Source organism: Embiotoca jacksoni, unplaced genomic scaffold (genome assembly GCF_022577435.1).
Source record: "Embiotoca jacksoni isolate LCO1_2020_lvr unplaced genomic scaffold, fEmbJac1.0.p SCAF_18, whole genome shotgun sequence".
NCBI classification, from domain to species: Eukaryota; Metazoa; Chordata; class Actinopteri; family Embiotocidae; genus Embiotoca; species Embiotoca jacksoni.
In genome coordinates this window covers 11,736,276-11,753,513 of record NW_027185318.1, presented here as the reverse complement: position 1 = coordinate 11,753,513, position 17,238 = coordinate 11,736,276, and the positions used below count along the sequence as shown (strand labels likewise).

Here is a 17,238-nt window from a genome sequence, read left to right as displayed (position 1 = left end):
GCGAAATGAAAACGGTGTTCCGCGAGCAGCTTCGTTCGACTTGTTTCCATTCGACATATCGGCAGCTTCTTGCGGTGCGAAGAAGCTCGCGGTCTTATTGACAGCGGAGCTAACTGGCTGTAATGGTGTGCTCTTCACAGGAGGGGGGGAGGGGGGGAAGGTCTGAGTTTACTTAAGATGTGCACGAGCAGCGGGTTCAAACGACGGGAGTCAAGCAAAAAAAAAAAAAACGGGGCTGAGTCCGTCTCTGACAGCTGGATGGCAGCGTGCTTTCTGGGAGGACGTATTTATTTATTTATCTATTTATTAAAAGGGCACCGAGGCCACCGACGCGGCGTTTAGTCGTCCACGTTCGTGGGGGAGAAATACAACGAACGACCGATCAGAGCCAAATAACTCCAAACTCTCAAACCAACGACCACGCGGGTCAGACGCCTAAATGAGGATCCCTCATGCAGTTGGCCAAATGTCCGCTGCAGCCAGCTCGTTTCTGGGTTTGGTTATAGTCAAGACTAAAAGTAAACAAATGATCCATATTAGAAAAAATGGTGTATGAGCAGAGTCATTAAACGTCTCAGCTGCCACATATTACGGTTATTGGTGTCGGCAGACGCCACAAATCACCAATATTTGGAGAAATGAACTCGACTCTGTATTTTTGGTAGTGAATTATTAATAGAGGAGAGCGCCAGCAACCACGGAGATAAAAGACCGAGAACAAACGCCAATGAGACACAGAAAAAAAGGGTGTTTTTTTTTTATTTTTGGCCTCGGTTGTTTTTTTTTTACTCTGATTCCTTTAGGGATGTACTGTTAATGTTTCGAAACTACACTTCCCATCATGCTTTGGGTGATGTAAACAGGAAGGATGGAGCAGCGAGTTAGCTGTGGTTTCCCTGCATGCTCACTGTGGATTTGTTTACATTTTGGGAGATATCAACCATGAGAAACGCATCGTGGACCAGCAGTTACTTTACGTTTATCGTTATGACTAAAACGTGAATCATTTTTGGATTTTGATGCGAATTTTTTAAGCTTTTATTTTATTTTAAAATGGACACATGAAAAACTCAGATTATTAAACACTAAGGGATAAAAGCATTTGATCGTATTATTTATCTTCATCTTATTTTAAGTTTACATTACTTTTTAAAAGGCAGATGGTTTCACAATCTGGAAAATAATCTATTTAAATAAATTTAGGCCATTCGAGTGAACTGCAGCTTGAGATCGGATAAACTGATCAGCGACAATAATAAAAGGGACGAGCATCAATGTCCGGCCTCCATCTTTCAGCGGCTTGGCTGTAAAAACTGCTGCTGACCATGTGTGCCGGTGATTCCCGCCAGCAGTGACTGTATTTACTCTCAACAGCCGCTTCAGGCAGCGCACCAGCCATCGCCAGCGCAGGTTCGACTCCGACTCCGGACATGTGTTTCTCTTTAAAGCACCTCTGCCGCGAGCTCCGGTTCTGAATCTGAGTCTTTTTTTTTCTTCTCTTCTTTGCGGCTCGAATTTACTGCACACATCACACAAGAGCTGCCTGCTCGATTGGGAACATGCCCCCCCCCCAAAAAAAAGAACTGCGGAGTTCTTTAAACGACTCGATTTTGAGTTTACGGGGGGGGGGGGGGGGATAATTTACAATCACGTTCCGTGAAAATAACGAGACGCGTCGGCCTCTGCGCTTTGAAGTCTCTCTTTCTTCGAGACGTCTCGGTAGCCGAATGCGTATTTACGAGGCTCCGCTGCTGCGAGCGAGCGAGCGAGCGAGCGAGCGAGCGCTTTACCTTGATCAAACTGTTTCTGGATGTTGTCCTGGTCCGTCTTGTTCCCGCTGACGCGGTACAGGCCCTCCGTCGTCAGACCTGCAAACACACAGACGACAAGACATTTTCACCGACAGCTCTGGAAGGACTTTGAAGCAGCAGGACTTGAGCTGAAGCAGCTGGGCCAACAGGAGCGGCACGATATGTTTCATCCGATGACACCGCATACGAGAGATGTTTGGAATTAAGGCTGTAAACTGTGTTCGTCTCCGTCCCAGAAATGTTTGTCTTGAAAGCGTTCACGCATCATTATGTCTAATACAGGGTTTATTTTCCTCATTAAATACTTTGCGAATTTGGGGGAGGGGGAAGGGGGGGTCTCTGCGTGTGCAACCTGTGAACGGGTGATTAAAAAGTGGTTATGATGTAACGAGGTCACAAGCCGCATCGGCGATGGAAAATGGAAAACGAATAGTTTTCTGGGGTTTCAAACTGATTTAAAAAAACAAAACAAACAGAAAACACAGTTATGGGCATGAAAACATTTCTATTTATTGTCTGGACTGTGAGCTTGTCAAATGATGTATTGTGACACAAGTGGGCGTAATCATCTCCGACAGCTCCTGCTTCCACCTCTGTGGTCGTTTCTATTTTCCTTTTATAATATTTACTCTTTTTTTGGGGGGGGGGATTAAGTTGCATTACTGCTTCATGGTTTAAATTATTATTATTGAATCAAATATGTTTGATAGGTTACGCAAACAAAAACAAACCCGACAAAGGAATTGGACGATAAAACGTCAGTGTCTCATCCACACAACATAATTCAATGAAACTGTGCCACAGGAGAGGTCGGAGGTCAACACAAACCTTAAGATTCATGTAATAACTACTAGAACAACAGTTGTCAACGGCGACAATAGCAATAAGATAAACAGCAGTCAACAGTTTTGTTTTCTGCCTTCAGCTGATCTGAGAACAGCTTTTGTTAAAGCCTCCGACCATGAATAATACAGCCAGCTGGCACCTGACAGCTGATCTCAGACCAGCACATATGGATACAGTGTTCTAGTTAGAGCTGTAATGTGTGTTCTGGCTGCAGGGAGGAACACACACACACACACACACACACACACACACACACACACACACACACACACACAGGCATGCATACTGCAGTGTGGATGACCTTGCAGCAGCCACAGAGCAGAGCTACAGCCTGTGTGTGTGTGTGTGTGTGTGTGTGTGTGTGTGTGTGTGTGTGTGTGTGTGTGTGTGTGTGTGGTGTCCCTGAAGAGGCAGTTAAGCAGAGACAGTATTATGTAAATTCAACTTTAATGGTTTCACTTAAATCGTGTCAACTGTGGCCAAGTGTAGTAGTAGTGCGTGCGTGCGTGTGTGTGTGCGTGTCTGTGTGTGTCCACTGGTATCTGTATATTTATCCGAGCCAGTTGTGTGTGTGTGTGTGTGTGTGTGTGTTAGAAATCTGAGGAACGCAGTATGTTTTTGCTAAATGACCTCGGTCTGATCATCAACCCTCTTGACCCAAATTGTGTGTGTGTGTGTGTGTGTGTGTGTGTGTGTGTGTGTGTGTGTGTGTGTGTGTGTGTGTGTGTGTGTGTGTGTGTGTGTGTGTGTGTTTTAGAAATCTGAGGAACGCAGTATGTTTTTGCTAAATGACCTCGGTCTGATCATCAACCCTCTTGACCCAAATTGTGTGTGTGTGTGTGTGTGTGTGTGTGTGTGTGTGCTTGAGTTTACACTCAGCAAAATATATAAGCTCAGTAAATGGAGTGGGCAGAAAACCTCAAATACCTTCTGCTGCTGCACTTTAAATGCATTCAGCTTCCTATTTTTGTGAGGACCTCCACCTTCCAACCCAGAGATTTAACCCGCCGCCTGCAGACACGCGGAGGAATCAGATGAATTACACAGCAGAGCGACGCCTCGTCCCAAACGTTCCTCTGAGTATGAGTCATGGACCTCTCGCAGACTCGGGTTCTCCCTGATCTGCGTCTTCACACTCGGGGGGGGCCTTAACTTGGCAACAACGCGTCGGAGTTTCGCGTTTCACAGCAAACTGAACATCGAGATGTCGGCCACAAAGCGCAAAAATCATCTGGCACGACGCCGCTTCCTCGAGTGAAATTTTTACGGTTCAGATGCTGAAAATGAGCTGAAAACGGCCCAAAGTGAAACGCGAGCTGCCGAGTTTTATCCGGAGTATTTACCGAGGTCTCTATTTATATCAACTGCAGCTATTTAAAAATGGAAATTTTAAACAGCTGATATAATGTATCTGCAGACACAAAACTTTGTATATTATGATAAAAAAAATCAAAACAACCTGACTTTCATACTTTGTGGGACTATCACTTTTTGCCTGACTCATCCTTCAAAAAGTGAATCCAAAACCAAGACACAAACCAAACTATAAATCTTGTGTCCTGTTACACTCCTGCTTACTAATATTCGACATTTCATCAGATAGTATGTGGATGTATGTGGATGTATCTCAGGAACGACCCTTTAAAAAAAAAAACACACACACATTGAGGGTATTGTTTAGTTATTATTCCTGTATTTCTACAAACTTCTATGAAATTTTCACTTGAACACACAGAATTTTAAACTTATAGTGTTTTCTAATAATATCAACAACAACAAAAAAAATCCAACCGGTAAAGTCAACTCACTGAGTAACTCTTCGACCCCTCGCTGACCTGTTTCAGTGGGAAACGCACCACATTAAGGAAGAAATGTTCTTTTTATCATCAAAGCATTTTCTTGGCAGACATTGCTCTACAAGAATCTGCCAATAAACAAACTCCTCAAATGTTTATACCACTAGATTTTGTTGTTTTTTTTTAATGTTTTTCATATATGTGGAGCATACCGAAGTTGGCGAAACAGAAAAAAAAAGAAGTGGATATCAAGCCGAATGTACTGACAAGTATTTTCACCAATCTTACTTTCCCATACCGGCTATTTAACACTTGCAGCTCATATTTACTATTTTTCTCTGTGCCCTGAATGCAGCGTTACTCATTGGCTGACCTCAAAATGACCCCTCCAACACCCTGTGACACAATGCCACCAACCCGAACATCTTTGTGTCCTTGTGAGGACATCTGACTCTCAACTGGATGCAACACAAAGTGTATACACACACGCGCACGCACGCACACACACACACACACACACACAGTGGACCTGAAGGGAAGGAAGTTAACAGCGAGTTGATGTTTGCATGTTGGGATCAGATAAGACTCATCCTGCTGTGATATGATCTAATATCCTGACAGAGACACACACACACAAGAAGCCGGTCCAGTAAGTGAAAGTCAATCATTGGTCTATTTTTAACTCTTATTTTACTGGTCAAACACACACTCTTCCACACATGGTGACGTGTGTTATTGTCTCGGGGCTCATCTTTGAAAGTCACGCTGACATTGATGAATGTATTTGAAAAGGTCATTATGAGAACGATCTGTTTCTTTATCCTTTTAATAAGCTTGGATTTATTTCGCTGCATCCTTCCGACAGCGAAACTCTGCAGTGAAAACCAGATTAAATGTTCCAACACAAAGTTGTTCAATAATGCAACAAAGACGCAGAAAAAAAAAAAAAGAACCATCGGTACACTAACATTAAAAAAAAAAAGTTGTTTCAGGATTGATTCACAAGGATGTGAAAACTGACAGCAGCAGCAGCATGCGTGTGTGTGTGTGTGTGTGTGTGTGTGTGTGTGTGTGTAGTTTAATAATGAGATGTCCGAGCGAGGTGTTTACTTGTTTTTAAAAATAGACAAACTGAGCCCAGATGTTCGGTGTTAAACATATTATTCCCATTACGATAATGACTTTAAGGTGTTGACACGACGGACATAATTAGATTACAGATAAGGAGGGGTGGTGGGGGGCAGTGGGGTTGGGGGGGGTGGAGGGTATCTCTGGACGGGAACAGGCTCGTCGTTTACACGGCGCTGGGAACATCCAAAACGAGCAGGACAAAACACTCTCAAGGACTGCGATTTTTTTTTGGGGGGGGGGGGTTGTTTTTTTGTTTTTTTTAAATTGAGAATCACTCATGTTTTATTCAGTTGTCGACAGTCAGTTCAGGACCCCGAGGTGCGGATGAATCTCCAGAAGATTAATGGGGCGGAAAGGAAGAAGCAAAATAATATTCTGCTACTGAGATTTAGACTTTGTATTTTGACTTTTCTCTCATCTTTGTTTTTATACTGCACAATTTTACCGCTTCTGGTGTATGACAGAAATTTTTGAGGAATCAATCTTAAGAGGTTTTTGGTGGAGAAAATCACTCGCGGATATTTTCATCTTTGACAAAACTGTGTGTTGGTCTGCAGACGTTCCTTCATTTCCAGAGATTACCGGGCAGAGTATTCATCACGGAGAGCACACGTCCTACGAAACTGCACGACTTGAGCTTTCCAGAACTGCCGATGCTTCATCTGCGTGATGAAGCATTGCAGAGAAAAATCGACTTTGAAGTTGCATCGTTGTTAAACTGCTGCCGAGTCACGCAGCGTACCACAAACATGGTTTCAGGTATCGCCAAAATTTTTGACAATCTCCTCAACGCAATTATAAGAAGATATCTCTACAGACAATATTTTAGTTAGATACATGTATAAAATTTTTTTTTTTTTAAAAATAATAATTTCATAAGACGATTTTTTTTTTTTCCCCCCCCCCCCTTGATATATGAAGGCTAATATGAAAAATCTCTACGTTTTAAATTGTGGAAGGTTTGGATAAAAGTCCTGAAAAAAAACCAGGATATAGTGTGAATGGCTAGCCTCTATTATGACCAAGATATGAGCTTAAAAGTGAAGGTAGTGAAATTACCCTGAAAATAGCCTGGGATTCAAAGGGTTAACCCAAAGTAAATGAAGAAATTTAAAACATGAAATGATTATAAAAAAAAAAAAAAAAATTTATCTCTAAAACTGCCATTGAAAACTATCTGGAGAAATTGTAGGCTGAGTTTTGTGGACACCGTCTCTTTAATATTCCAAGCTTTAGCTTTATCCTGGACCAGGTTTTAACCTGGAGTCAAATCTTTGACTCATTATCTGGCGGTACACGTGTTACGACGCGGCTGCTCTGTGTTGGTTCCTGCTGGGTTCATTCGTTAACAGACACACTAACCAGTCACGGTTGAAACCCGACAGTAAAAACCGGATCCGCTGCCTCCGCCTCATATCAGCACATCCCAGCTCGCATGTCCCACTTTCTCATATCCGGGACATCTAGGTCTCGTCCCGCTCATTATAAATGGAGTATGACATGTTAACATGCACTGACATCTTTAAGGAAGATAAATGTGCAGGTAAAAAGTGCCGGTTTTTCCCCGGAGGAGCGCAAATGCGCCGTTTTCCCACAATCCCCGGGCTGAGAAATGAGCTGAACTTTATGGTCTGGAAGTCATTCTGTTGCCGATACTCTCCTCCAGAGAGAGAGAGAGAGAGAGAGAGAGAGAGAGAGAGAGAGAGAGAGAGAGAGAGAGAGTGTGTGTGTGTGTGTGTGTGTGTGTGTGTGTGTGTCAGAGAAAAAGCACAGCTTTATGTGTGGAAGTAATGACCTAAGGTGAGCACTTTCTTTGTCTTTTTTTTCCCCCCTTCAACACACACACACACACACACACACACACACACACACACACACACACACACATTTGAGGTTGTGGTCTGGTGGAGTCATCAGTTTTTCCGATGGTGTGTTAATTTAATGACCCGCCCACCACACAACCATGGGTCAATATAAATCAATACGAAGGCTGCGAGGAGAGTAAGAGTGAGTGAGTGAGTGAGTGAGTGTGTGTGTGTGTGTGTGTGTGTGTGTGTGTGTGTGTGTGAGTATGATTTAATATCTGGGCATCTTGGGTAACGAGATCCATACCCACACACCCCCTCACACCCCCTCACACACCTCCACGCAGTCAGTCCCAGCAGGCAGCAGAGCCGCAGCTGCAGTCTGCTTCCAGATCTCCGAGTGTGTCCACATATTACAGCTGCTAAATCACAGCTTCATCAAACCTGCAGTTTGTCTGTGTTTGAGAATCTCTGCACCGTTCTCAGAGGTAGTTTCAATGCGGCCGTGTCATCACGAAACGAAAGCCTCGAACATAGTGTAGCGCTGCAAGTCGACTTCAGCAAGTTTGAAGGGACGACATGTGAAGTTATCAGGCAGTAAAATTCCACCTTAAAGGAAAACACGGGTTTATTACAGCCAGGTGTATTTCCACTTGAGGAATTTACTGAGATCAGTTAAATAATTCACGTAAAAAGTGCGTAGAAAGCTGCAGGAAGCTCGAGCTTTTTGTCCCAATATACGCTGTTGTGTGCGACTCTTCGCTTCCCTGAATCTCTCCAACAAAGGTGGAGACGGCAAAGTGGGCTTCACCCATAGACACACAACAGCAAATAAATGGGAAATACAGCAGGCAGAAATAAACCAGAAGGATCCTTTTATGCCGGCCAGAAGGACAAATCAGCTTGCTGGAACTCCTGAGACTAAAAGACTGCACATAGATGTCCGAGATGAATCTGGAAGATCGGGAGAGCAACCGAAGGGGAACGTCCTTCGGAAAAAGTAAACATCGAGTCACTGGGGTTTGTCTCGGCTCAGCCTCTGCGACGATACACCGTACACCCTGCAGTGGGAATGGGAGTTTATCAGGCAGGGACAGTCTAGAAAAGTTAAGCTACCCAGTGGCATTGAGGGAATTGTAGGATGCAGCATTATTACTAAAGTCACCTGAGCAAAGTACTGCCATGTCTTCAGACAGATTTGGCATGTGTGCCAAACATAATTCATACAGACTTGGGATATGGGAGAACGTGGATTTAGGATCGTCACTACACAACCCAAACAAATGCATAAAAAAAAAATGTCTAAATGACTACAATGAACAAAGAATCAACACAGCACATACAGCGAAAAAGGGAAGACCAAATGTTGACTCAACAAGACGCTGTGGATGTTTTTCCCTTCAAGCTGTTATTCAAAGAGGTTTATAAGAAACCCCGCAAAAAACGAGTTTTTTTCTTACTCGTCTATTTGGTGATTTTGTGAGATGAGAGAAGAGTAGGAGAAGCTGGTGGAGTGTTTTTTGGCAGATATGGGGAAGGATGTAAGGCCTGTCTGTGTAAATGTCTCATTTACATCTTGTCTACCTGAATCTGCAGCAGAAGAAGAAGAAGAGGAGGAGGAAGAGGAGGAAGAAGAAGAGGAGTGGAGGAAGACGCTGCTTTCAGGATCAACGTGTCTGTTTCGCAAGTTTGAAACTACATTTTGCCTCCATTTTTGGTTAATCTGCTAAAACGATGTATCATTATTATTTAAGGTCAAAGGTCAGCATTACCACAAGTCATTTTGAACGTCAAATACTTCTACAACAAGATGAAGAAGTCCTAGAATAAAAATTAATACAAAGCGATCATACAGACTTGAAGTCGTAATATTGCCACACCTTCCTCGGCCAACAATATGAAATCTCACGCGTGTTTGCACCAATCTGTGATATTGACGAGCCGCTGTTTACCTGTAAACAACAGGTAAACAGTGACTGTAAGGTTAATTTACAGATAATGTGGTACATCTATCAAAGTGTTTATGTTCATCATAGCATGCTGTGAAAGTTACACAAAAAACAGCATCTCCCTCTGCGCGCGAGCACGCGCACACACACACACACAGTCCACCTCCCCAGTGTGAGCTGCTGTGTGTGTGTGTGTGTGTGTCGACAGCGGGACAGATGTCCAGCTTTCAGCGAGCGACGGAAGCAGCCGACAACGCGCACACCCACTAATTTCTAATGTAACAGAGACAGATGGGCCAGTATTATAAATAGAGCCGTCAAGCTGCAGCTACCTAGCTACTGCTCTATTTACTCCCCAACACACACACACACACTCTCACACTTACGTTCTGTATGTTTTTTCTTTTTCAGATTATGCCTTCGTCCAGCGTCGGAACACGATAAATTATAATAAGACCTATTTCAAGGTACGTAAACACAAAAATGTTGTTTATGCGAAATGGTTGAATGGTATTTAAAATGAAGAGATTGAAACCTTCAAACTTTTCACTCATTGATGGGTTCAGATCAAAGAGTGGATTTATTTTCTCCGTAGCCATGTAAAATGTATATTTAAAAGATATCGTACAGTCATTTTATTATTATTTACAGTGATCTCTACGTCACGTGACCCATCAGATGTCCCAAAAAACCTTTTGTGTCGTACTTTGAATATACCCGCGAACAACCCTGCAATGAATCCTAGAGAATGTTTAGCAGAACTAAAACATGGTGGAAGACTCCTTTAAATCTCAAAGCGACATCGGGAGGCTTCACTACGAGCACGAGGATCTACTACGACCGTGGGTTGGGGACTTTTCAACAGTGCCAGCATTAATGAGTCACTTCACAACACGACGTGCATCACTCCTTCGCTGTCACTTTCTGTTAGACGCACAACTATTAACACACACTCTGCACTTTTAGTGCCACACACGCGCACGCGCGCGCGCGCACACACACACACACAAACTGCATGTGTTTATTTTTGGTAAGGCTAAGTGATGGCAGGGAGGGGAAGAGAGGATGGAGAGGAGGTAATGATGATATGGAGAGATGAAAGGGGGGGAAGAGGAGGGGGAGAGGATGACATTAGGAAGATGGGAGGGTGGGAAGAGGATTCAGAACGAGAGCGGTGGAGGATGAGAGGAAGATGGAAGAGAGGAGGTGAAGGATGGGTTTAAGAGAAGGAAAAGCAAACCGGAGGAGGAGGAGAGGGATAAGAGGATGAAAAGGGGATGGGGAGGATGGAGTGAGAGGAGAAAGGGCGGAGGAGAAAGATGAGGGAGACGGAAGAGGGGAGGAGGAAGAAGAGAAGGAGAACAGTAGAAGCAGAGGACAGAATAAGATGGGAAAGAGACAGATAGCAGAATGAAAGAAAGGACCACATGAAGGATGAGAGAGTGGAGGGATGAGGAAGAGCGAGAAGTAATTGAGGGAAGGAGACGGAAAAAAGGAAAGCAAGGACAGAAGACGAAAGGATGAAAAAGAAGATGAGCAGCTGACCAGAGAGAGTCAGCACCTCGTGTTGTACAACATGGCCGACTAAACACCCTCCAGAGACCTTCATCAAAGCCACTGCATCATCAGAAAACACAGACAGCTACTGCTGAGTGAGTGTGTGTGCGCGCGTGTGTGTGTGTGTGTGTGTGTGTGTGGACCCTGCAGCAAGGTGCTGTGTGAGGTCAGTGGCTCTCAGACTGACATGTCCGTCACAGCAGGGCCTCAGAAATCCTCACTTTGCAGCGACCGTCCGCTCATTAAAGGACGATTCCGCAATTGTTCCTGTCGACGAAGGTGGAAAATTCATGGAAATTTCATTTTCGACTGACCTTTTATTCCATGATTTATGACACAAAAAAAAAATGTAGGGAAAAGGTTCACGTTTCAGATTCAGACAGCACCCTTCAGCTATTCACAATTTTTTTGGATATTTTGAAGACCAAACGGCAAATTTATTAATCCAGAAAAATAATGGACGGCTTAACTGACAATTAAAACGATGTCTAAATGTGACAGAATCTAGAAACAGTCACCGTTAGCGACGAGGAGAAACTCAAGTAACACTAAGGCTTAAAAAAAAAAAAAAAAAAAACAGTCTCACCAGCTGCTGATCCCAGCTCGGGGAAACGATCACTCAGAGCGTTCCAGATGACAGTGATCAGCCAGAACTGCCGCTGCAGCTGAAACCAAGGTGACATTTCACTCCTGATGGGCTGAGACGGGGAAAGACAACAGCAACGATCCTGGGACCTTTTTTTTTTTTTCCTTTTTTTTTTTTTTTTTTTTTACTGCTGCCTTGTTAACAGTGAGAAGTCTTTTTTTTTTTTTTTTTTTTTTTTTGCTGAGTGTCAAAAACGGAGAAATGTGACTTTTCAAGTAACGTGGACTTGTTAAATGACTTTTCATTGGTGCGCAGCGATACATGAGGATCATAAATAAATATTAACGGGTATATTGACGTTCCCCGCTCAGTCTTTGCTCAGGAGTGATTTAGGAAACTTCTCGAAACAGCAAGGAAAGGACAGAAAGTCTTATCTTAGCTAGGAGGTGTGGTCGACGCGTCCTTTTAAAGATGCGATCAAAAAAAATCCAATCGTTGTGATGATGGGCACAGAGTGGACAGTGGAAATGAAATGAAAGTCATCGTTTGTGTGATTACTTTGCGACAGACCCGAGTCATCGCTGCTGCATTTTTTATTTTTTTTTTAATATTTTTTTTTTTTACAGCTCCCAAATATCTTCATGCCGTGATCTCTTTTGTTCCCGGCGTTATCGCATTCGAGTCGGAAGTCCTCCGTCACTCCTTCAGAAATTCTTAAGCACCTTAAAAATCCTCCGCACAGCCTCGAACGGAGCTCTCTGAAGATGCTTTGTGAAGAACTTGTATCTTAACGTTGACTTACTCTTCACTTTAAGGGGAAATCCTTCGGAAAACGTCACAATTCTAGGAATTTATTTTTATCGATTTCTTTCGCTCGGAGTGACTTTTAGCACCAGGATTGCCATTGACGTGTTGGCCGATGGTTTAATCTGAATACGGTTTCATTCCTCTGAATCAGGAGGTCTTAATCGGGGTGCATTTAGCTCAATGTCGCTCCAAATAATGCACACAAAAAAACGGACTGTCAAAACGTCACGATCATGAAAAGAAATCGTCCCTTCATGCAGAACGCATCGTGCAGAACGACAACCGTGTCTCCCAGAAACTTACACCGCGACGCAACTGCAGTGTTCCTCCTGCTGCCCGCGCACCACAGCGCCAACGTTTCTTTGTCACTTGCTTCATGTCGACTTTGCCGCTCGCCTGCGAGTCGTTTTTTTTTTTCCCAGAGTGCTCGCATGTTTGCCGGCGGCAGCGTGGCACAAAACATGCGATATTAAACAATACAGAGAGAGAGCGAGAGAGAGAGAGAGAAGGACAACATAAGGGCTTTTCAAGGCAAAATAATGGAAGACTGGACTGCTCAAATACAGCCACGGGACACACTCTGCCTGTCTCTCTTTCTCTCTCTCACACACACACACACACACACACACACACACACACACACACACACACACACACACACACACACACACACACACACACACAAGCCCCATTAGACCAGATGACTGCCTTGGAGCCAGGTGGCAGAGCACTAGCCTCTCTGCACAGTCTGCCCCCAAGACAAAGACACACACAGTTTGCAGCGTGCTATTTCATCTCAACACACACACACACACACACACACACACACACACACACACACCCCTCCATCCATCCATCCATCCAGAGAGTGCTGTAGCCTCCGGCCCGGCTCAAACTGGCCTCGTCTGTCCCTTGCCTTCAGGTTAGCGTGCGATTGGACGGGGGCCCTAATACTCTGCTGCGCACACACACTAGGGGCCAGAAGCGACCGCCTTAATGTAATCCTCCCATCGTCCCCCCTCACTGTAAGAAATAGAAAAGAGAGAAGGAAAAGAGGAAGCGCAGAGTGCGCCGGCTGCACGCGACAACGCCGGCTGCGCAACCACACAGCCGACTTTCAGATCATTTTCATAACCCGCGACATCCACACCGAAACATCCTCGAGCAGCAGGAAATCGAGCGACATGTTGTTCCTCTGTTGGTAAGCAAGCGAGAGAAAAAAACCTCACCTCAGACAAAGTGTATTGTCTGAGGTTACTTTGCTGAATCCCGTTTTGCACCCCCCCCCCCCCCCCCCAACTCGGGCCAATCGAGCTTCTTCACTAATCAGCTGACTTTTTTGGGGAGTTTCAGGGAAGATCAGACAAGAGATAAAAATGTCCTTCATGATTTCAAAGAGCCCAAGGTGACTCAATTGGCTGACAAACAGGAAGGACCTCAAAGAGAGTGGATTTACTGTTAGTTAATTAGCAGGGAAACAAGACAATATACATTGAGAAGATTTAAAAAAAAAAAAAAAAAAACAGCTTTAGAAATTATCTGGAAAACACAGCTAAAGTTATGATTTTCTGTTTAAATAATAAAACCATTTCTGTTGTAGTATGAAAGAAATGCATGTAAAAGTGATTATTATTGTGCTTTTATGACATAAATAAAGGAAACAGCTGATGATACGAAGTTGTCGTGTTACGTTTGCTGCCCTGTGTCGTACCGTATGTCACCGAAACAAGAGGTCGGTGTTTTCACCTTTTTCGAAAGGACAAAAACAGCGAGAGCTTCTGACTTTCTGTGGACCGAGTCAGATGGAGAAGGTCATGGTTTAGATACCGCCGGAGACAAAGACAGCCAATCACATTCGATTAGCTAAAATACATCTCTCTCTCTCTCTCTCTCTCTCTCTCTCGGGACATCAGCACACAGAGAGAACAAATAAAGGAAAAGAAATGCAGAAGGCGAGCAAGGGCGGCAGAAAGAACAGACTTTGCCCAGAGGGAGGAGCCGAGTGGATGAAAGAGGATCGAGTCACTGCTTCACCTATTCACCAAAAAATACCGGGGGTGGAGGGGGTGGAGGGGGTGGGAGGTGTGGAGGAGTGGCTGCTTAAATATTCAGAGCCCTGAGCACACAGACAGACACACACACACACACACACACACACACACACACACACACACACACACACACACATTTTCCTATCTCTTGGTGTCTCGGAGTCAGTGACCAGGAAATCCACAGGGAAGAGAATAAGACCAGAGGCTACAGGGCAGGAAGCAACACTGTGTGTGTGTGTGTGTGTGTGTGTGTGTGTGTGTGTGTGTGTGTGTGTGTGTGTGTGTGTCAAGCACTGAAGAAAAAAATGAACCAAAAACTGAATCAAGCTGGGACATCTAAAAAAAAATCTAAAATTAGGTTGTTGCAAAATATCAGGAACGGACACACACAGACACACACACACACAGAAACATGCAGAGTACATATGTGTGTATAATATGCGTGTACAAGTGGTAACAACTTCGGTAACCGCCAGCAACAACCCAGATCCAGCCTCACTTGGGTGCGACCACAAACACGTGTCTCACACACACACAGACAGACAGACACACACACACACACACACACACACACACACACACACACACACACACACACACACACACACACACACACACACACAGGACACACGGCTACAGCTGTGACTCACAGGGAACATAAAAACAGTGTAATGGCCCGTACAGTACCGAAGGTCAGAGGTTACCGAAGCAGGTAATTCAGAAAAGTTTATCTCCCTCTGAAAAGCAAGAAGTTAACGAGCACTGCCGACGGTTGCCACGTAAACAGCGGTGTATAAAAAACACCTGCTGGGGCTGAAATGTCACAAACCTCAAGAGCTGCACTGGACGCACTCATGTGAGGAAATGAAATGTACCAGTGAACCACATGTAACCGTAAAAGGTCAATGGTGACTTCCTGATTCTGTGGAGAAAAAAAACTCAAGTAAACAAAGGCTTTATGATTTCATTTTTAACCGCCCCCCCCCCCCCCAAAAAAAACAAAACTTTAAGTGGTTAATGGTGGTTTTATATGCAGTATGTTCGGTTCACATGGATGCAGGTCATTGCGATATTTAAAACCAATCTGCTAACACACAAGAAAAAAACAAAACACCAACCACCACTAAGTAAGTATCGCTAATGTGAATTGCTAACGTTGTAAATATGGCTGCATTTCCTGTGGCGGCTTCATAATTACGCTCCTCCAGTGTTTCCCGTCTTCAGCAGAATAAGAGAGTCATGTCACCCGATCACTGGAAACTGGTGAGTTTCGGGCAGGTGATCATGTGATCAAAGCTTCCTGATGGCATTAGATGACCTGCTTAAACATCCTGTTCTAAAAATGATAAAACATTAGAGTTTTATCATTTTTATTTAATTAAATTGAGACTTCTGACCACCGACTGCATATAAAAGTGTTTGTAGCTTCCAGGTCTGAAAAATGAGGCCGAAGCTGCAATACCACCAATAGAGGTTGGCTCCAAAAAACCTCCACAGACTCCCATTTAACTTACAAAAATTGTCGGTGTTGTTAGCTAAATTCAATCCTTCTTGTTAGTTTTCTGGTGGTCCGTCTGAAAATAATCCGTCATTAATTCGAATTTTTTTTTTCATTTTGGTGCGCAACTAACTGTTTGATTGACAGGCCGGTAGGGCAGGCAGGTTTCTTCTAAATCAGTGGGCGGGACCTAGTATCATCCGGTTCCAATCAGATCAGAGTCAGATGAAAAAAAGTTTCAAAGATTGATGAAAAATTAAATAAATAAATAACATTGACAAACGCACGCCTGTCGTGGACGTCTACATTTGAGCTGGAACAATAAAACCAATCGGCAAACTTGCGCAGCCTCAAAACCGTCTTTTCCCTCTGAAACTCATTTGCAGTTCCGACTAATGAAAGTCATTTCTCCTCCCAGACAGACAGAAGCGTCGGAGGGCCACGTGTCGGACGGACGGACCGGTCTCACCGGGCCGCCGGGAGCGCCGGCCGCTCCGACCAATGAACAGTCGGCGTGTTTCCATTGGACATGACGTCAGCCCGGCTGTCAGCCGGACGACAACGACAACAACAACAACAACAACAACACACACACACACACACACACACACACACACACACACACACACACACACACACACACACACACACACACACACACACACACACGATCACAACACACACACACACAGAGAGAGAGAGAGAGAGAGAGAGAGAGAGAGAGAGAGAGAGAGAGAGAATTGCAGCGCAGTGTACAGAATGGGAGGCAAGCCAGACGCCAATCAATTTTCAGCTCGGACTCTCACTGTTATACTCCGCTCCGCTCCAGTACAGAGAGCTGCAGGCACAGATATAATAGAAAGAAGCGGAGAGAGTGACGGACGGGAAGAGGCTAGAAGAAGACAGCGTATTAAAATTATTTCTCATCTCCTGTCAGTTGCGTTTCTGTAGCCTCTTATATCGTTCTGAACTCTCTCTGTCCGACCTCTGGGTCTTCTGAATGACTACATCCTCTCATAGTCAAAAGAGGCACTCCAAAAAAAAAAATCTATGAATTATTATTATTTTTTTTATAAGATCTATTTCACTCCAGTGAAAATCCCTCCATTCCTCTACAAAGTCAGGAGAGAAGATCTGACTTCAAAGCAGGCTGAAAATAGCCAATAATCAGCTTTGTATGAAGGCTGGTTGACACGGCTGCTGAATAATTCTCCAGCAGAGCTCAGAGTGGAAGTTATAACCCGATCCGCCGGGGTTTCCCTTTTTTCTAGATCTACACCAGCTCGGCAAAAAAAAAAAAGCCACTGGACCGAGGACCACCGACACGAGAAGTTTGATGCGCGGACTGACAGGAACCCTCTGTTATGATCATTGACCATGAAAACTGAAGGGAAAATTCTT

The 17,238-nt window shown here is 44.1% G+C and overlaps 1 protein-coding gene across 1 annotated transcript in view; it reads right to left on the bottom strand.

Moving 5' to 3' along the window:
* The window catches only part of arhgap5 (Rho GTPase activating protein 5), a 42,155-nt gene that overhangs the window by 5,644 nt on the left and 19,273 nt on the right, over nucleotides 1-17,238 (bottom strand). The window contains exon 4 of the mRNA XM_069152822.1: nucleotides 1,791-1,868. Within this exon, the coding sequence (XP_069008923.1) occupies nucleotides 1,791-1,868 (78 nt within the window). The remainder of the gene's footprint in view (nucleotides 1-1,790; nucleotides 1,869-17,238) is intronic.